This window comes from Calliopsis andreniformis, chromosome 12, assembly GCF_051401765.1.
Source record: "Calliopsis andreniformis isolate RMS-2024a chromosome 12, iyCalAndr_principal, whole genome shotgun sequence".
Taxonomy (NCBI): Eukaryota; Metazoa; Arthropoda; class Insecta; order Hymenoptera; family Andrenidae; genus Calliopsis; species Calliopsis andreniformis.
This window is the reverse complement of record NC_135073.1, coordinates 13,599,120-13,621,648: the sequence shown is the minus strand read 5'-3', so window position 1 is coordinate 13,621,648 and position 22,529 is coordinate 13,599,120. Positions and strand designations below refer to the sequence as shown.

Sequence of the window (22,529 nt, the reverse complement as noted above, 5' to 3'; positions counted from 1 at the left end):
AGTTTTATAAAAAATCCTCTATTTTTCATTTTTATTCCTGAGCGAATACTGCGACTTCTTTACAAAACTTTCTGTCACAGGATTAAACACTGACTTTTGATACACAGATTCACTTAATTAATTTAAAATTTTGTTAGCTAACGCAGTCAAGATGTCGAATAAAAGAAATTAGAACTGATAAATAGCGGTCCAAGTTGTAAACATTGTTTTTCCATAGGTAAGATTTTGAACAGTGGAAAATTAGTGTTTATCACTTTTGTGATTGCTTAAATAGTGTTATCGATACGTAATTAGAAAGAGATGATTTTGGAGAAAGAAAGTGGCAGAGAACACGAGCAAAACTGCTGAAAGCGCAGAAAGCTAAACCACTGCTGGTTGACAAAACATGAACACCACGACTGTTGCTTTTCTCTGATCTCTTTTGGTTCGGTCCGATTTTATTTTCGTATTTTTTACCCCTCTGTCTCTCCCTATTTCCACTTATCCCTCTCCTCCTGGCTCGGCTCGACGATGATGCGACGACAAAACTGTTCCATCTACTTTTCTTAGTGATGGCTTTAACACGCTTTTAATTTAGATCATTGGGAATTAAGAATCTTTAAAAATAAACACAGACAAAGTGATCTAGGATAACTGTTGTCTTAATAATCATTTTTTTAGAGTGTCTTGGAACTACTACTTCAAACACTACGAATTTTGTCAAATTATCTGACGATAAAATTGTTATGAATTAATGAAATAAAAGTTTGTGCATAAAAAGTAGCTTGGAATATTTTAATATCTCAAGAAATGCTCAAAATTCATGGTTTTCAGAGTTCTAAAAAATTATTGAAATTTTCCAAATTTTTGTCTATTCAATGTCAAGAGTTAAGAGAAAAGAGAAGTTAATATTTTTTCTGAATATTTTTGCCACCTTCAAGCTATTCAATTAAAATTCATTTATTCTGAAGGATTAAAAGATATCAATAGGCCATCGCTACTTCCGTGGCACTTTGTGGGTGTAGCTAGAAATCTTCGAAGAGACTAACATCGAAATAAATCTGTCGTCCGATCGCTACATTCATTTTATTGCTGACTTTTCGAACAGCATTAGCGTGTTGTTACGTCAAGAAATGAGTCTTGAGGACACCATTTTGACTATTTCTTTTGAAATCAGACACTTTTATTCCGTGAGCTCAATGTTTTCTTAAGCTATTCGATATTGCTACAGGAATTTGTAGCAGCCATAACAATCATTATATTTGTAATTCTGTAAACTATTACTCTACTTCTCAGCTACTAATGATTAGAAGCATATGAAGCCATATAAAAGTACTCTAAGCGTGAAAAAAACGCGATAGTCAGAATTAGTTTACATTTGTAACTAATTAAGATTGATATACGACTGTTTTCAAAGGGACTCAATATAAAAAACTTAATATAAAAAACTTTACCATATTGTTTCCTCTTTTCTGGGGGGAATTTTTTTCTACTACTTCTCTTCGCTGCTTCCAATATTTCTTCATCTTCGAAAATGCATTGAAATCTGAAAATCTTCATAATTGCGACTAGCAACTCGTTCGAGGATATTACCTAAAATTGTAGTCCTTCGATTATTACCAAAAAAACAATGAATTATTGAGAACCGATATATTTTCAGTCATAAACAAAAATATATATATATATATTTTAAATTAACTGAAACGTACGTCCTTTTTGTGACAAAAATGAAATACTATATCCGTTCAAATAATCTTGAGTGAAGAATTTTTCCTTATTTTTTAACAATAGGAAACTTTTATTTTTAAATACTCTTATAATAATACTAAAGGAAAAGCATAATGCGTTCAATATCGCCTTCGCTACTTATTACTTCGTCTATATAATTATAAACCCCTAAAAAAAGGAAAGCATAAACTCTGAGTACCTGGGTACAATTTTCATAAAAAAAAAAAAAAGAGAGAGAGAAGGCGCATGAATCATACCTATGTTTGTCCAAATAAAGTAATATTGCTGCAACAGTTTTACATAAGTTGCAAAGTTAACTAAAAAATCATATTAACTTACATACTCCTTCCATTACTCGCTATATACTTCTTAATCATTTATTGTAAAAGGATAGTACCGTTGAAATTCGACTGCACTTTCTTCAGTCCTTGTTTTCCCAACAAACGTTACAAATATCATACACTTCTCTTTCTTCAATCGTTTGTATATCTCAAGTAGTTAAATAGAAATCTGGATCACCTTGTATACGGCTAAAATGTTTACAAATATTAAATATACAAGTCTTTTTCGACAGTATTTACTCGTCGATGGAACACAAGTGGGCATTATATATTGTTAATACACAATGATAACTGAATACGTTGCCAAAACAAGATATACAATGTTTCTAATCAATTACCCGATGTTAACAGCAAATGAAAAGATTCACAGTATTTGAACATGAAGAAGAAATAAAATATACGAAGTAAAATTAGAAGAAAAATGTATCGTCATTGGTTTCGGGGAGAAAAATATTAAATGAAAACCATCCGCATAAGTTATACAGGAATGCATAAAAATGGAATTTGTCGTAACGATGCCATACGATTACAGCAGATGAATCGAAGCAGCCAACAATGATCTCATAACAGAACAATGTTCCGTTCCCCACTCTGAGATCAACGTTGATTGAAAATTCCTCTGCCATCATCGTAAAAACGTAATTGAAATACATCAATTTGCTTTGAGCAATACTTCGCAAAAGTAAAAATAACTTTCCTTTGGATAAGAAAATCGTTAATGAGGAGTATACAGAACATTTCTCAGGATTACCAATCTCTAAAACAATTATTCACTCACGCACCAGAGTTAAACGTTATCTAGATAGGAAAGTGAACGAGATAATTTTCTTTATCCATCGAAAAATTAAATCATACAAACTTGACAAATAAAACGAATAAACAGATTTGTTCGATGGTTACGAATATTTTTTTCTATTCGAGGAATTGCAGTACTTTCGTATGCACTAAAATGTACTGCTCTTATTTTAGCTAATTACCTGATAATTGGTTATAAAAATATCAAAAGTCAATTCGCGAGAACTCGATCATTATTATGTATTATACGCGAAAAATATTTTATCTACTTGTTTCGCAATTTTATCGCATAAAATTCTTATTTTTGTTCGAATTCTTCATAAATTCTTCTATTACACAAATTTTCTATAAATATTTATCACCAATCGCATGAATTACATTCATTAAAATAGCAAAATGGTGTAAATATTTCGAGCACTATATAATTTGTAATTCACGTAATATTATTTCAACATTACTAAAGGCCCAGAATAAATATTCTTATATGTACATTTGCATACTTAAGAAAACGGACAGGATTCCATTTCATAGTCGTTCTCGTAAATAGTTTAAACAACTATCTCGAATAAGGCACAAACAAAAATAAGAACTCTATTCAAAAGCTTCTCGAATAACGAAATCATTTAATTCGCTGAACAAATCTATTCACGAATTATTCAAATAACGGATAAAAACTCTTTTCTTATTCGTTATTTGAAATTTTTATCTATATAAAAATTCTGTCCATTCTCAACTCCCCTCCCTCGTCACACACATAACACACGCGCGCGCTTATCCATTCAACCACGGATATTACAGAGATCCTAAAATGGTCACTTGTGCAATATACAAAACTAAGAAGTGTCATCGCGTATCTACAACAATCTACATCAGTCATATATCAGTAATTCTGCTCTCTTTAGACCTCTAGGTATGAAAATATTTCAATAACGCGATGATTTCGATATGTAAATGTTGGTCAACATTCGTCTGTAAATTCTCAACATGGAAAAGTTACAGAGAAACAATGAGCCATGAATATAAAGCTCGTGTTATCAGTCCATGTTGCCGTCTCTTACTCAACAATTCTTGCAATATCAAAAATATCTAAGGAATAACAGGAGGAATGTCGCTCATCTTTTTGGTCAGCTCCACCAAGAACTCCTTATAGATCACCGAATCCATGTTAGAGGAGAGGACGTAAAGGAGCCACCAATCACCCAATTCAATTTTCTTGCTGATGCTTCTGTAAGTCTCGATGGGCAACAGTCTCGACGACATGTGCAGGAGTCTGGGTCTAACCACGGGGGCGAAAATGATAGCAGCCCTGTAGACCATCAGTCCAAGCAGCATAATGGAGAGAATCATGAACCAGAACCAGACGAAGATGTATGTTTTTTCGTTGACGATATTCAGCGGCAGTATGCAGAGAGAATCGTGCTTCTGTATCGTTCCTGAGGCACCATATTTGTGGAAGATGCACTTGGTGACCCGCGGGAATACGTAAACCATTGGGTCGACGCGTTCTTCCTGTGGAACGTCAGAGAACTGCAGGACGCGTAGCCCGTAGCTCAGGAACTCGCCATCGAAGAAGCGATTCATCAGGTACATTTGAAGGAAGATGTTCACAAGGCACAAGGCCTCGCAGGCGAAGTAGCGGTAGACGTACATGTTGTGACACTAAAAGAACAAGTAATCGGTGAATTGGTATGAATTGAACTCAATGAGGGTAAATTGGATCTAACCCATCTCAGCTGTTCTCTCCCTTACTCTTCTGTTCTTTCTCCAGTCTGTGTTCTCCATTATATTATAACAGGAAAGAGTGTGTAAAATGTTTATTATGGAATTGTCTCTTGTTCTTTTAAGGAGAAAGAACGTCCAGCAGTGATCAGAGAGAATTCTGTGCATCAAAATTTTAGGTATAGTTTCTGCTTACCTTTATATGGTTTATAAGGTAATCCATTAGTACAGATTTCTTCTTCTGAATATTTTCTTCGACATCTAGTCCATGATTCATTCCCATTAATAATGCGTTTATCAAACCACCTTCCCACATATTCCACAGCCACTGTGGTACATAGCACATTACTGCCTATTAAAATAGAAGAATTTGATTTACTTATAGGGAATCTAAAAGGTGCAAAAATTAAATACAATCTTACGTACACTTATTACTAGACTATTGATATTTATCAAATTGATTAATAGTTTTCCTATTCAATAATACACATGCATCTATCTTTAATAGCCATAAAAAATATTAACTAAAACATAATTCTAATCGGCTAATTTTCTTACTTTTTATAACTCTTATCCTGAAACAGAGACAAGCATCCCCCTTTCATCTTTCTCTGATCATCAAGAAAAAGGTAGCAAGGAACAGTGCAATAGATCTTTGTAGAAAGAAGAAATAGAAATTGCATAAATTGCATTATGAGTCACGTCGAAGTCAAATGGATAATCTCTCGCACACGTGCACTCGCTTGAATCTCGTTTCGGATATCTAATACGAAAGCTGAGAATGATTCAGGTGGTATCGAAAAGCTGAGCCATAAGTGTAGCCAGTCTCCGCGGTCGGAGGTGCTTATCTGTCGCGCGTGCAAGATTACCGATAAACATGAACCCTTTACCTGGAAGAACAACACGAAGCACACCCACTGGTAATACGTGTAGTATTTCCTTGCGTCCACATCGCCGAAGTCGTTCGCCACTCCTGGATGTGCCACCTCCAGGCCAACCTGTATCAAATTAACTCGTCAACGATAGAATAATAACGAAGCACATTACAATACTCTCGACTAAATTTATCGGACACTACATACTACTAAAGAATACTTTTTCTCTACTACCCCTTTATCCTGGTACTATTATTTCTGGGACACTCTATATTTTCACGTATATTGTATTATTTATATAAAAAATATACTGATACTAGTGTGGTAGATGAACTTTTTTTTTATCTACTAAAACAGAAATGGATGCAAAAGTTTTTCCTGGGAGAAGGTGAGGGGATGAAATATATAAAAATATACATTTTAGAATCCTCTTTTTTTTACAGGATTCGAAATTTGCTTGGAATTTATATTTTAATGTTTCTAGCTGATACTATAGTCTAAATTTCTAACTAACTTAATTTACATTAATTATTGATGAAGTAAGAGTATATCTCTTGGTTCGTCACTTATTGTTATTATTACTGTTATACGTAATTTTAGGGGAAAAACGAACAGCTTATATTATGCATAAGTACTGTTATGCAAATGATACACACGAGCAATTGCGCGCGTAATTTAAAAAACTGGCGTACGACTTTTATGAAAGAAGACAAAAGATAACTTTGACGATACAAGATACCTTCGATATTCCATGATTCCTTTCTCGCGCCAAGAGTTTTATGCTTTATATAATCATTTTATATAATGATTTTGCAATTGAGTTTCTACTTGACACGATTTTTAAAGACCAATACTTTTCTTTCAATACTGGGATAAAAACCTAGTCACTCATTAAACAGTTATTAGGATACACAATTCCCTTACCATTCTAAAATCTGTTATCTTGATTAACATAGGTTTGCTAATTAATCATTTTCGAGATGTTTAATCATATATGTTATGTAAATAAATTTTTTTTAATATTGTGTACGCTATAGAACCGATAATACGATCGTTACTCAATGTAGTATTAACTTACAGGTGTTGTCGGAATGTATATATTTGAAGATGCGCAAAGAGACGACCATTCACTTTAATACACGCTTCGATATATCCTCTCATACATAAACATATGAACGTATTTAAAGACCCGTTAAATTTTGCACGTTTGCTTTAAGAAAGTTTAGCGATACCACACTTGCTGTTTAAACGATTATACATTGCAAAGCCTTTTTGCATTTAAATACGTTTGTAGAATCTTCACGAATTAGCACCGAGATTAACACATTTATTAAAACAACGGTTTTTCTAGTCACTAATACTCGACTTGAAATATTTTTTTAAATTAAGCTTGCAGAAAGCAAACCTTACATTTATTAAGTTTTTAGTAACAGTAGTATAAATAAAGGTTTACATAAAAGAATAATTGTATCAATTATTAAGGTTTCTTCTTTTTTAGAATTATTAAATGTTAAAAAAATTACGTGGCGGTAAATGTGTTAAACTAGAAATTATTGAAACACTGTGGGCGAACCAAATGGTAATTTTACGATCGTCTGTGAACTTGTTAACTACCTAGAGGGGGCACTAACGTGTTATATGAAACTAGTGCACCTTGGTACCACAACAACTTCTAGATTACGACGCCTTTGACTGACAAGTGACAAAACACCAGTGATTCTATGTAATAATCTAAAGAATTTAGTTTATGAAATAAAAAGTTGAATATCTGAATATGTATTAGTCATTTTGACTACTCTGCTAATAATAGCATTAAGTTTAACCAATGGTTAAACAACTCAATAAGAAACGCACCCATAAATCACTGCATAGTACATTCTTTGCTAAGTAAATACTAATGAGCGTCAAAAATACTAAAGAGAACAACAAACCAAACAAACTTAGAAACCTATAAATATTTAGAAATCACGGTTAAGCCTTCAGAAAACAAACAAAATTGCGTCATCAAAGTCGACTCGAAGAACCTAAACCGGAAATATTGGGGCCACTATTAATAAATTTTCAACATGCAAATCACTATAAATTGAACGCCTCTGTGGTTCATAATAAAATGTCAAGTTTTACGATCCTTCTTTTAATAAGAACACACTCTATTAGTCAGAAGCAGAACCCACTCAGTCAGAAGCAGCAAAAACATACTATGTGAAGTATGACAAATATTCTATTAAAACAGAGATATTGATCTACTGAAGCAAGAATCAAATATATTACTATATTTTTACTCTCCTAAAAAAAAGAGAAATTAATAAAAATCCTACCCCTGATTATAACCCCTCAATTTCTGTCTCCAACCACCAATACTAACGCACATTCCTCAAACCCATCGAACACACAATGCAAATCAACTCATGAACTTGAAAGTACATTTCTGATTGGTCAAGGCAGATTGCATTCCTCCGACAGCAAATAGAAGGATTACGTCATAGCTCTGGACATCTACAGCAGGTGAAACGAACTACATTCTTTTAAATAATTTCAAAATACAGTTGAGGGCGCGTCTAGTCGCTGAACGTTCACCTCGCGCTTTCGTGAATCGCGGTAAGAAATCGCAGAACGCGTTCCCAAAGTGACGCAATCGTGAAAAGTGAAAAGTGGAAAAAATCTACGTTACAAAATACAGAGAAAACCTTATGAAAGTGTCTACCGTGTCACAAGTGGGCTAGCACACGTGCAAAGTGGTTGGAAAATCAGTGATCACCCACCTGTCGATTGAACGCGTCGGGCATCGTGAACGTGGACGTGATCCAGCAATAGGTGTTGATGGGGTGCGTGGGTAAGCCCTGAACGATACAAGAGATCGGGTTACCCACATACTGGGTGGCCGTGATCACCATGGAGCACGTGAAGAGCAGCACCGTGGTGAAGTGGGTGTGCAACCGGAACACCATCGAGTCCGTCGTTATTTCCTGCCATTTCAGGTACTGTCCTAGACCGCCTAGCAACTTATACATGACGCCGCGATCTGGATCTCACAGTCTCTGTATACAAAAAAGTCCCGTATCGAAGGGCCCGTTGCCACAAACAGCGGTCTCTTTCCTCACGAAAACGCGCAGAAGGGAGAATGATAAAAGACGCAGGGAGCAGAGCTCGCGGGGGCCCTCATCTAACGCGCTCGCCACGCGAAAAGCGGCAAAACGAAGCAAGAAACAGGACAGAGAGACACACACGGCCGTGTCCACGCGGCCCCGTCTCTCCCCCTTTTTCCTTTTCTCCTTCCTCGACGGTCCTTCTTCCTTCTCTTCGGCCCTCCTCTTCACGGGGGCGAAGGGAACGCGCGCGCGCGCGCACCCGATCGGTCACCGAACCACGCGCGAGTAGCGAGAGATCTCTCGCGAACTAGACCTTTTATTACGGTCTGAGAATCAACACGGCGTCCTGCGACGTGACACGTGCCCTTCGAGCATTTCTTCGATCGATTCGGGGCACCTTCAATCTGCACACATGCGCGTAAACAAACGACTGATCGTACGAACGTCGCGTCGGCGTCCTGTCCCCCTGCTGCCCCACGTGAGACCGTGCGAAATGGGAACGATTTCCTGTCCCCGCGATCTTCGAGAACGTCGATCCTGTCGGGCTTGACGCGAAATTGTGCAACACACTCGAGGTCGACACCGTAGCTCCTTCTCTTTTCTTCTTTCGACGCGACTCGGTTCCCACCTTTTTTCTCTCTCTCTCTCTCTCTCTCTCTCTCTTGCTCTCTCAATCTTTCTTTCTCTCTCTGTCTTGGATCTTTTTTAACGATGCACGAACGGATCCCGAACGGAGAACGCCGAATCTCGTCGTGCATACACGCAAGCAGTCACTTCGACGTCGACTGACGAGAGAAGTCAGTGGCTGGTCGTTCGAACGAGGGGCGAGAGGGAAACTCTCTTTCGATCTGCTAGAGGGACTGCTGCAGTAGAAACGAGTAGGAGAGGGCCCAGGAGGTGGGGATCGTTACGGTGGGGGACCGACGGCTGCTACGAACCCTGCCCCCCTCTTGCGCCTGCCACACAAACACATTGTATTCCCCCTGCCGTTCCATGGTGCATGTTCCTGCGTCGATGGCTACCGTTGCCGGTTTCTGTTCTCCCTTTTGTCGCGCGCTCGACGATTCTTGAAAACTGTCTCGTTTTATTCTTGGATAGTTCGCGGCTGTTGAGGCTTTCGGTAACCGTGATGTTTGTAGTTGGTATCAGTGGCTCCTAGCTATGGGCACGGGGGTCACTGATGAGTTTATAGTCGGGGACACGGCTCTGAGGTCGACTTGTATATACTGGTAGCTCGTTATGGCCTTCCTGAAAATGTGGCTATGTGTAACGTAACTCGTTTGCTCGGAATTATTTCGCGGTGTTATTTGTAGGGAGGGGTCTCTGGAAACGTCGAAACCTTGGAACCCTCTGAAATGAGGAGGTTTCGAGTTTTGAAAATTTGAAACTTTGTCGTTCTCTCTGACCTCGAAATTCTTGAAACCTAGGTAGGAGGAAAGGATCTAAATTTAATGAAATTGTCGAAAAATATGTCATCGCGCAACCTTCTTTGAAATACTTTTCAATACTTCTGACGCTGTAGTCAATTAAAAGAAGCAAGCATGTATATAGATTAAATACAGAAAGAGTCTAAATAGCGTTCCTGGACAAGAATCTAGTTTATGCTTTAACGTTCTGTTTTACTATAATCAATAAAGATTTATGCAAAAACTGGTTAAGATTTCACTTCTTAAAATAAAACAGTTCCGAATTTCGAGAGTTTCGAAATGTTACAAAGTTTCAGATTCGAGTTCCGAAAATTAAAATTTAGATTTTGAACCCACCTCTAGTAATGACTAGAGTACCTCAATATTTATAACGTATAATGCAATGCAAAAATACTTTTGAGGAGCAACGAGCATAACAGCGAGGTTATATCGAGAAAATTCTATATTGTCTATACCTTTGGAATTCGACCACCTAATGTTCTAGCTTCAATGCTTACGTAATATTAGGAAATTTCTCCCGAAAGCCTCAACAATAATACTATGTAATCTCCCAAAGCTGAAAGCCTCAGATTTTCGATTTATCATTGGCTGTGGTTCTTTGAGAGTTTAGTACATGAGCGATAAGGTGCTTCCGGTACTCTAACGTATTTGAACTGTGAGTGCACTGGATTCTAACGGAATATGCATACGAAGGGTCGCTCGAGACCTTGCTTGAAACTTATCGAGGGAAATTTTTGGTTAGGACGTCCCCTCCGAGCGTGGGTGTTACGACGCACTCTCGTTGTACGTTTATAACGTTCCATAGAACTTGTATTATGCTTGAAGCGTTAACGTTCTCGCTACTCGTCTCTCGCGTTCGATCCCTTCACGTACGGTATCATGATGAAGGTAAATCGTTTTAATTCAATCGTTAAATTCAATTGACCAATAAGGTCACTGAGAAAAGCGTACTTAGAACTCTTGCGTTCTTTAGCGTCGTAGAGTAAATTTGCTGTTCTTCGAATTTCTGTCGAAGTGTTTTTGCTCGGTGAATCGATCGATACAATAACGCGTATAGAGACCTGACGCTATTGTTAGTGTCGTTAGGAGACATTAGCGAGTAGTGACTAATGATGCACTTTCCCGCGCTTCGAGGAAAAGCTTTCCTTGAGGTAGCAGACAATACTTAAACGTAAAATTGCTGAAATTAAGAGAGAATAATGTATTCGAGATAGAAGTAGCTTTATGCAAATCGTTTAAGAAAGTATTAGCAGACTTTTGCGATGTAGCTAATTTTCATCGAATATTTATCATTTAACACATTTGTTGACGAGAGACGTGAATCGACGTTTTTTATTTTTAGAACGTTGAAGACGGCAAACGTGAATCAGCGTTTTTTATTTTTTTTTTAACGAAAGATTTCGTTTAATAAAATATTTACTAGAATATGGCTGCGTAAAAATGAGGTCAAGAAGATACATTACAAATGAATAATTAGTAAAAATTTGAATTCATGACGAAGATAAGGAGCTATTAACGGTACTCGTTTTCAACATTATGTCGCCAACATTTGAATTCGTTCTAATTATAGTGATACAATTTTTCGTGCATTCAACCACATCCGATAACGGGGTAAAGGTTGGGCATACGCAATCGATATCAACGATTTCGTATTATTCGATTCTCTTCGTCTGTTCATCCACGCTTTTCTCCTCTCACGAAGGGTGTTCGCTGCAATTGTGTACGTGACCAGATGCACGATCCCTAAAAGGACTAAAAACCTTTCGCCCTTTGAAACGGAAATACCAGCAGCTCATTCCCTCCACTATTCGTTTAAGAGCATTTTAGGCTGCATTCTCGCATGCACAACCTTCCCCCTTGTTCAAACTTCAGTTCCACGAAAATGTGTCGTATCTCGAAATTAGGCATCCTGTGAACTCTGGAAACGTCTTCAGCCACGTTTCTACATGTGCAACTATATTCAGGTTTCAGTGTCTTAAGCCACGTTTCCACCTGTGGAATAATAACTTGAGATATTCAAACTCGACAGTGCCTTCAGCCATGTTCCTACTTGTGGAATAATTACTCGAGATATTCAGGCTTTTGAAAGTGTCTTAAGCCACGCTTCCACGTGTGGAATAATGACTCGAGATATTCAGACTTCGCAAGTGTCTTCAGCTACGTTCCCACGTGTGGAATAATAATTCGTGACAATCAGTATCTAAAAATGTGTCTTAAGCCACGCTCGCACATGTACTCCCTTTTTAGGACTGAAATTTTAAAATACTCTCCAATGCATTATCAATATAAAATAGTGAGGGGGTAGAGAGATCAGTGCTGAGCGCAGCCTCACGCCTTGACCGAGTTTAACATACGCCCACACATTATGTAGGGTGATATTCAATGGGCTGCTCATCAAGAGGTCACTTTCTGCTCGCCTGATAAGATAGGGACGCGTTTTCGCAGAAAGAATCAAATACTTGCGCCAAATCTTCTCTCTCTTCCTTCGTCTTTCCTCTTCATCCAAATTTTTATCAGCACGCGTGTGGCACAGTTACGCGAACCTGGTCACGCTGAGGACCGGTGTTAATCTAGAAGTCGAGATGTCTGTCTGGGTTGTACGCGATATCATGTTGCGGCGCGTCTGCACAAAAGCTTGAGTTACATCACGTTGCACATTTGGACCAGACGAGCGACCGATCACGAAGGGAAATAAGACCGCAACGACAAGTGTGATTTACAGAAAGCCAATCGACTAGAAAAAGGGCCATGTTTCGATTATTTTATAACTTGGATTTAATACAACAGGAATCCTCTTTTTGTCTTCTTTTTTCTTTATTTTCTTTCTATCTATTTTCTTAAATTAAATTAGATTTTTTAATTAGTTTCTTATTTTAAATATTAGGTCCAGTTTATAATTAAGTCTAATTTAAATTCTCTTCATATCAATTTTCAAATATCCATACCACTTACATTAATGCGATCTTCACGTACCCTCACTATCATTAATTTATCTGACACCTAAAACCATAGATCATTTTACTATCCACTGAATGCATAATTAGCAAACATAGTCTCCTTGCACCTTCTCATTCCAAACATTTAAAAAATTCAATTTCTTCAAAGGTACAAGAGTCAAAAAACCACAGTTTTATCGCCAACTTCACTGAATTCAAAGGTAATGCACTCACCATCCCAATTTCCTCTTTTCCAGGAAACTTGGCGCGTCAACCCATTCAAAATCTAAAATTTCGACCTCCCTATCAGAAGTTAGCAAGAAGACAAAAGTCATGTCGCGTGCACAGCATCGACTAGATGACAAGAAACGTATAAAAATATTTACGCGATATCGCGTTACACTGCTCGTTCCTTACAGTTACGAAGAACGTTCCTGTATCAATCTGATTCGTATTAAAGTTCGATTTACATTCGAGGAACATTACTCTAACATCATAGTAGGTGGTCGTCGGTTCCTTTTCAAAAGTCAGATCAGAATTTTCTTCCTTCCATCTTCCTCTGTTGTGCGACGCGTCGTTTCATCTCTGCGGAGACTTTTCTTCAACGAATTTTGTAAACACGTGCGTGACATGTGTCACCGTCGTTTTTATGCGCGTAAATATTTGTAGGCACAGACGTGGCACATCAGGACGTGTTCACCCGTGGTACGAGTCTTTGTTTTATTTTTAAGTCACGGGTTGTGCCCTGAATGGTCCCCTGTCGATCGGGGACACGCTCGCTGTGCTTATACAGAGAGGACTAATAAAATGATTTTATGGATTGCGTGGATATCCAAGGCGATCGCTGCAGACGGAGTTATGGAAGCTGAGTACAGTGTTGATTTGGTACGAGCTCGGTGGTGCATGTGAGTTTGCTTTGAACCACAGGTGGTCATACAATTATTTTACTAGGTTAAGTGTTACATAATATTGTATATCGGTAAAAAAGAAAATAAAAATAGTTTTATTCTTTTACAAGTTTACGTCACTCATACGAAAACTGACCTAGGAAACGAACTTTTTATTTTAAGTTTCTAGCTGTTTCCAAGTCGCGAGCTAGTATCGAGGCAATGTTGTATTATAGTAATTTGATCTTATCGTGCAAGATATATTATCTATGTTTGTATCACGAAAACGGCATACTGCTCTCGGTGTCAAAGGTTGCCAGTCTTAATTTATTAGCAGGTGCAAATTACAATGACCCTACTGATTTACCATGAAATTGACTGCTAACACCCACGTAGTTATACAGGGTGTCTCAAGAGGAGATCGAGTACCAAATTTTACAAGAATGTAACATGTAGAGTATGATCAATATTTTATACAAATAATTCCAATCTGATGCATAAAAATAAGAGACGCTGAAGTATTTTTTTATTTTCCTGGAAAAGAGACAAAAATCGACAAGACTCATTTCTGCTATTTAGGTCCCTATTTGTACAATCTGCAATAGTTTAGAAATTGTTTATTTAATTTTATATCACATTCTATAATTTGGGCTATAGATATTCCAAATACTGTTATCTATCACAGACAAACAATACGTGGAGGCTCGAAGTAGAGGATTAAGATTATGTTACGAAGCATAAAATTGATCTCTGCAGAAAAAGTTGTTGGGACCAACGTGTATCTAATCCAAATCTATCTCGACATAATTCTACCATGACCTAGGCCGAATATAACCCCAACACGTTCATCATTCTGTCACGGCTGACAGTTCAGATGTACGTACAGAATCGAGCAATATCTCACGATAGTAGTGATGGGTACGAACCTGGTGCGAACATTTTTGTTTGAACGAACGATACAAGACTTCGAGTGAACAAAATTTTGCGTCTATAAACACGTATATCACTTAATGAAATTCTACGAAAATTATATTCGTCATTTGTTATATTTTTCAAGAATACGTTCACGAGTATTACTTATTATTTAAAAGAGAAATTTGTTTGTTTCATTTGAACAAAGTATCGTTTCAAATACCTATTGGTATTCAGAATTGAACAGTAGTTACAATGTTATTTCTTGGAAACACATATCCACTGCTGTTATTTCACAATACAAGGAATATACCTTACTCGTAAGCTTCTTCGTTATTATTTCGCGAATAACGACAACGTTGTGCGTAGACACGACGACTTTATTCAGTTTATTCACGATGTGTCGCTCCCATTGGCGTCGCCATGACGAACCTCCAGGCACAACGGGTGCATGGATAATGAGGTTACCACGCAGCCATCGTGTATAAGGCATTTACACAGTGATTGGTGCAACGTGAGCAACTACTCCCTTATAAGTCTCAAGCCTTTCCTTCTTTCTATCTACGAACGAGGCGTTCACCAGTCCAATGCCACTTTGTTCTCAATCTTTCTTGCGACTCGATATATTTCAGACCAAAACGATTCATGTGGCAGTACGGCACTAGAATCCTCTAGATCTTTTAAAACAACTAGAATCGTCACTATTTGGTAAGGGAATACGTGTTTTAACATTAGTATATTAATTTTTAATTTTCTTCACTTAGGTAAGTAGTCCAGATAGGCATATTTTAAACCTTTCTCAGATTATTAATTTTGGTTCCATGAAAGTTAGTTAATATTACACCTTACATAAGTGTAAACTAATTTCACTGTAGGAGAAATTTTAGGAACTTGATGAGACTATAGAGAATAAAATTCTTAGAGTTAGTTAAAACTTGTGTGAGTCTGTGAATCAAAAGAATGGTCAATTATCCTAGTACAAGTATGTATATATAAATTATTAGTAATTCTCTTGCCCTTCAAATAACACTTTACTATCATCATGTCGAATCAGAACAACCACTGAGAATCCAAAACCCCAGAAATTTGTCTACTGCCCCAGTGCACGCAACAGCCACAAGTCTACAAGGACACATCAAGAATCCCAGACAACATGGTCATCTCATTCGAATTTAAACCCAGAACAATGGGAACTTCATCAAAGCCTTGCGCCATCGTTTCTGGAAGCAGTAGCGTCAGAGACGTACGACTTCCGATCCCCGAGTTATCATGATTATCATAGGAGGTGTACCCAAGCCATTGCGAAACGTGCTGGATCACAGCTGTGCAGAGGCTGAAGAGTTACAAGGTACCAGACTGGCCAGCAAAGTCGGCACATATTCGTCACAATTGACACGATTGACCTACAGCGGTTCTCAACCAGCCGCTTCTCTCGTGGAACCGGTTTGACGAGGTCCACGAGAACATTCCAGGGATCGGTACGTTGCTTCAGTACGCACGCTACGAGGAGCGACTACGAAACCACGGCTCAAGGATTTTAATCTGCGGAGGCAGCGTCGAGACGGGAGAAAAAGATGTACTTTCAAACGAGGTCCAGGTCTGGGTTGCGCGTCGGCGAATAAAATCAGGGGAATTAGAATTTCAAGCAAATTTACGTAACGTCGAGAACTCGCGATCTCTTCAACTTGGGTAAAATTATGAGAAGCGTACAACAGGTGTTTTGGGAGGTGATGCTTCCCTTTTGGTCCCTCTTCCAGCTTCTGGTCAGAGATATTCAGGGATCGTCAGAAGCCTTGTCAGATATTACACTGTGGTTATGTGTAGCTTAGAGCCCTCTGTAGTTGAATTGGTGAGCTGAAAAACAGGACAAGTCCAAAATTAGCTATTTTTTAGGTAGAACCAAAGTGTATTGAGTCATACTGAGAATAAGTAGACTTGGTATACATCAAGTATCTTGAAATATCGTTTTTTGGACTTGAACTGTTCTTCAACTCACCGATTCAAGTGAGGTTATTTGTAATTGATTGTTCTATTAATTTTTCTCATTAGAAATCTTTGTTTCGATATTAGTCACTGTTATATGTAGTCAAGCGTACAGTGACTCACAGATTTATTCACGAAAGATTATCAACAGTAGAGCTCAATCGGTAATGGATGTAGTGTCTTTGATGAATATTGATGATAGTATTGATAGCACATGTTACATGGGGTATTTCTTGTTGTCTTGGGTGGTCTTTTGTATTTTTTGCAGAGTTAATAAAAAGAAAGATAGAAAAAATATTGAATTTTTAACCATCCTTGAGACTTTCAAAATAACTTCACTAAAAATACTATATAAACAATATTTAAAGACACTTTAAATATTTCAAATTCAATTTTAGCACTGAGGCTCCTTCTTGCATCCAACACTACAATTTTCTCTCACGTTAATTCTTCTTCAGCGATTGCATAATTACACACCGACTAGCCTGCATATTCTAAAACAGAAACAGTAGTATTTTTGCTGCAGTTTATTTGAAACTTTGTCGAGTTTCTGCCTGACTCACTCCCATAAAGGTTGCCAGGAAACGGCATTTAAGCCTCGTCGGAGTGACATGAGTGCTTACGGACAACAGAACGTCTGCATTATGCAACATCGAAGGCTCCGCGAACAATTTTCCCCTAATACGTTCGTTTATAGTATCGAGGGCCAGACAACAGTGGCATAGAACGTTCGTCGTGGCTCTTCGACTCCTCTTTCGTCACAGCTCGAAAGTTCCGCTTCGAAACCGGTCACTGGACAGTTTTTCTCCGCTTTTCCTCTGGTATTAAGCGGCACACTCAAAGGCCGTGTAATGATCGGTATAGAATTCTTCGATTGGAAAGGTCTCATCGCGAGGAAGCGATTAGTATCCTCATGTTGGATGCTGGACGAGGGTATTTTAAAAAATCTACCTGAAGTGCATAGTTTACTGACAATGAGCTTACTTACAAAGAGCTTACTGACAAAGGAAATTGATAGTAAACTTGCATCTGGAGATGCATTCTTTGAAGGCCGAGTGGTTTATTGGGTGATAAACCTGAGTAAATCTTATTTGAACTGAAGATGGGAGATGACTACCTGAAGTAGTATTGAAGCTTGAGATGTTTGGTTCTGGTGTTGGGAAATATGATTTGTTTGAAATTACAGGAATATTAAATAATAATCTACTTCTTTATTTTAAAATTCAGAAAGGGAGAAATTGTTAGGATAAAGATTTTATTACTTGAGATAATATTATTTCACATATACTGACCATAGCTACCAATATCTACATAGTAAAATAATTTCTATTTCCTATAGATTTCAAATAAAAATTTCGAAAAATATTCTCATTTATTAGTATAGGATATTTATAAAAAACTAGAAAACATTAAAATGATAGTACTCAAAATGTTTTCATATTTGATTAAAAATACACACTGTGTTTGGACTATCTTCACTCAAATCTCTAAACCTGTATCCCTGCCTTATCTTTAAAAAGAACCAAAAAAATAGACATCCATATAAAGCACTACCTAAACAGCTACTCACAGTCCAGACAAATCTTACCCTTCAACTCTGTAACTTAACTCTCTTCCCACTCGCTCTCCTCGCTACCAGCCCATAACTTGTTACCCACATAGCTTCTAGCCACGCCACCAGTGTCAAAGAGCGACAGGGATGATCCACGTCCCACCAGAAAGAAAAACTCGCTCGTGGCGTTAGATTACCGCGCTTTACGACTGTTGTGTCAATAGAATAAGGCCACTCACGCGATCTGGGTTCGAGTGGTGACTTTTACGCGACATCCACCAATCGTGGCGCACAGAAAGGGGGGGATTGTCAGCGACGATGGGAAACTTCACAGGGAAGTTAGAATGTGTTGTACACGATCGAGAGGCAGCATTCGTGAACGCCATCGAGTGCATCGAAAAGCAGTCACGGTTTTTGAGCAGGCCACAGGTGACTGAGGGAGACCACGTTCGGCGAGATTTATTGCGGGCGAGGCTCATTCGGAAGCGCAGAGGAAAGAGCAATTTTTCGCCGACAAAACGATTGTCGTCGCCCGTAAACGAACTCTAATTAAGATAATTGCGACTAAGGACGCGTATAAAGCACGCAACAGGGGACGGCCGTTTTACTCTTAGCACAATATTTAGCGACTGTGGGAATGCTATCGAGCACTGTCTAATGGATGCGCAGCAATTGAACCATTTCTCTCGAGTTAATGGGAAACACTCTCAAGCTTATCGTTAGTCACAGGGAATTTTCTATACTTGAGAGTTTCTCGATTGTTGAGCAATAATCGTTTCAGCTCAGTCTTTTCTTCTTGCTGAGGAAAGTCTACTGAGATTAAGAACAAGGGGTAGACAATAGAAATTTAGAGTAAAAAATTGGGAAATTGCAAGCAGAAAGGAACTAAGGGATACGCTAGTCTCCTCAAGAATTTTTTTCAAGAATATTTTGCTAAAAGGAATTCCTCACAGGTTGATTCTTATATCTGAGAATTCCTCAACTTCTGTTCCTCTTACTCTTATTCACCTCTTTCTCTGCTTCTTTCTGTCCCTACTGACCACAACTAACAACGAAATATAGAAAATAGGAATTCAGAACAGAAAATAGGAAAATTTAATATTCTAGTGACTATTTATCTACCACCTGGAAAGCTTTTGAATATACCTATTTTTCTATCTCTCCAAAGATGGCGTACCTTCTCAATTCAAGAGACTCGCTGTTGTCTTTTGTTCTCTCGGAAACGTGCATCTTCTTTGAAGGCACATTTTATAACGGGCAAGTCCACACGGTGGATTCAAATTCTCGTCACGAAAAAGCACCACGTAGGCACTGGAACCGAAATACGGAATGCATTTTTATTCGTTACGCCCCTTTGTCTCCCCAAACGCTTCCAGAATACACTTACTAACAATCAAGATCGTCGACCGTACAAACACCATTTCGAAAATTTGTTATTGTAGCTTAGACCGCCATATATCTGAATCTATAGAACAGTTTCGTTATCACTAGCATTGCCACAGGATTTTATTAAGAGGGAATTGGGTCAGCTGGCAGTGGACATTGTCCCATTGCAGGCTTACTGCTAAGGAAATAGCGGGGGATTCTTAAGGTCGACTTCTTTGCTGCTAGCTCATCTTACTTTTGTTAGAGATAGGAACTTTTACGAAGACAAAACTAGTTTGCTTTAAATAGTCTCAAGGTATGAATACACATAGTAACAAGCTTATAATGAGGGAATCAGCGAATTCTGTTTGCAAAAAAAATTGTACGCTCTTAAAACTAGCTGATTTCTAGTTGCACAGGATCTTCTTCAGTTATTTGCATCTTGCATTAACACATACGCGTGCAAACGATTCACATGATTCTGGCCCAAAGTGCTCAGGGGCACGTAGAAAGCACTCCCACTTAGATTATTAAGTTTACATTGGTGTGTGTAATCTACCAATACGATAAAGGGCTGGCCAATGATAATCAAACTGCGTCTCTAAATGGCGGCTCACATATTAGTCGCAGAGACAAATTGATTGAAGAGAAGATGTAAGATTTCAAAAATTCTGAAAATTGGAAAGCTTTTAAAATTTGAAATATTAAGTTCCTGAAATTGTAGTTAATGTCTAAAGGTGTTGTAAAATTATTCTTAAAGATTATAAAAATACGAATTTGCATAAATACCGGCTGTCTACTTATGACACAACCTGATAGCTTAAGCCTTCATTAGCAAAAACAGGGGAATGTGGCGAAAGGAGTCACTCAGATCGATTTCACTTCCATGTACCACCTTTTGCATTATGTGCTGGAACCTGGAACCATCTCAGGGCTCGTGGCACGTGTATTCTATCACGTCAGCTTACGTTAAACGGCGGCACGCAGCTTCTCGACGTCTTTTTCGCTCGTTTCGGCCTGTATAAGGCAAAAGGAAGGAAAGAGAATTCCTGGAAGCCGTGACTTGCCGTGACTTGCCGTGTATCGACCTCTCCATCTCGATCCTGCCCAGTTGCTACGAGGCAAATTAGAATGGAGACGTCCGCAGGCATTGTTCAAGGTGGAGACTTCCTGGGAATCTTCGATTAAAAAAGATTGATAGAGAAGAGCCATGTGAAACATGACATGATTCAATTATCCAAAATAATGGATGATAAAACGTTCTGTTATGAGCCTTTCAAAATAAAGTTAAATTGATAAATTCACTTCTTGTGAGATTTTAGACTCGAGCTATGGGAGTATTGATAGAATAACTGAAGTCAGTTCACTTTTTCGACGACCATCAGGCAAATATACAATTTTTATAAATCTAATAATTAGAAACTTCTGACACTGAAATAATTTATTTTGGGAAATTCTTAAAAAAAAAAGAAATTAAAATTAGAATAAAATACAAGAATAATTTCTTCTTATATTTGATTTAATTGTGATAAATTTCTCAATTAAGTTATGAATGTTTTATGTGCCTTAGGACACTCAGAACCTATTCTACTATAAAGTCTCAGTAAAGATCTAGAGTCTAGATAATGTAAACTGAATAGTAACGCTTGAAATAAGGTTACCGCTCATAGAAACGATTTTAATTTCAGTCAGGGCATTCATGATTTCTTGTCATTTAAAAAAAGTTTCCTCAGTTCATAAATCCAAGGCTCTCTGGCGCTTAGCAGTAATTGTCGCTAACGAGAAACGTAAATTCTCGGCTTCTCAATAAAAATTGGCACTCTGAATTTCCAGAGCGGCCGAGACAGCTCAAGGAGCCTGTAGAAAACGATTTCGCGGAAATGGCGATTAGATCTCCTTCAAGTATTCAAATTGTGAATCACATCAGAATGGCGGTCTTAAACACCGTCTGTGCCTGCTTCAACATGTTGTGAATTTCTATTCTCTTCTACAAATAGTGGAAAATTACTAGCGTAATAAATTCAGCTGGAGCTGATTATCCGACGAACTTTCGGTTATCGCTGCTCGATTAATATTATTGCTCAACATCATCCACGTGGAGGCAACAGTTGTTTTCGACAAAAGAAGAGTACCCTGAAACTTGGGAAACATTTTCTTATAAATGGGTTTCTCAAAACCTCGATACGACACAAAATTCAGGAAAGGTTCGAAAGGTTTGTGATTCGAAACTCTTGAAACATAGGAAAGAAAAAGGTATCCAAATTTGAAGAAATTGTTAGAAAAATAATCCATCACCAATCGACAATACTCTCTAATAAAAAATAGCAGTTGAACTATGGCCAATAAAGATTTATGCAACAATTTTCTTGAGACTTCAATTCTCAAAATAAGATAGTTTCGAGAACAGAAAAATTAGGTCCCACCCCTAAATTATCTATTCCTGGAAATGGCTTCACAGTTTTCAGAAATAAGTGTCTTTCAGGAAATGTCTCATTAATAATCAGAACTAGACTTGACGTCTTTATCCACATTTATAAATTATGCTCAACGTTGTAAGTAGCCATGTGGCAAGGTACAATTACAGTATAATTAGCAACAAGTGATTCAAATTACTTATGCACAGCGCTTAGGGGCCCGTTCTTATGTTCGCGTAAAATCTCGAGTAAACTGATTATGTATATATTATTCTCGTGTTTGCATACACTTATCGAAACAAAATAGTGTATTCTCGAAATTCATGAATATTCAGAAATCCTTTTGTACGACAGGGTCAGGTTGAACGCGACGGAATGCGATGCAGTTAATAAATAACGCAAACGGGAGATGAATAGAGATGAATTAGCGAATTTAATCGCGCAATCTTTTCGCGTGGGAGGGCAGAGTCATCGTAGCCGGAACACGGGTCCATTATGTATATTCTCTCTCGTAACCGGGAAATGAC

General features: G+C 37.9%; 1 protein-coding gene across 1 annotated transcript; it reads right to left on the bottom strand.

The window, feature by feature from the left end:
- Positions 1-940: 940 nt before the first annotated feature.
- Ogre (optic ganglion reduced) lies at positions 941-9,343 on the bottom strand. Its single transcript, XM_076390023.1, has 4 exons — positions 8,200-9,343; positions 5,453-5,560; positions 4,759-4,914; positions 941-4,502 (listed from the first exon to the last, which is right to left on the bottom strand). The coding sequence occupies exons 1-4, from the start codon at positions 8,446-8,448 to the stop codon at positions 3,930-3,932; spliced, it is 1,086 nt and encodes a 361-aa protein (XP_076246138.1). The 5' UTR covers positions 8,449-9,343; the 3' UTR covers positions 941-3,929.
- Between the last annotated feature and the right edge of the window lie 13,186 nt (positions 9,344-22,529).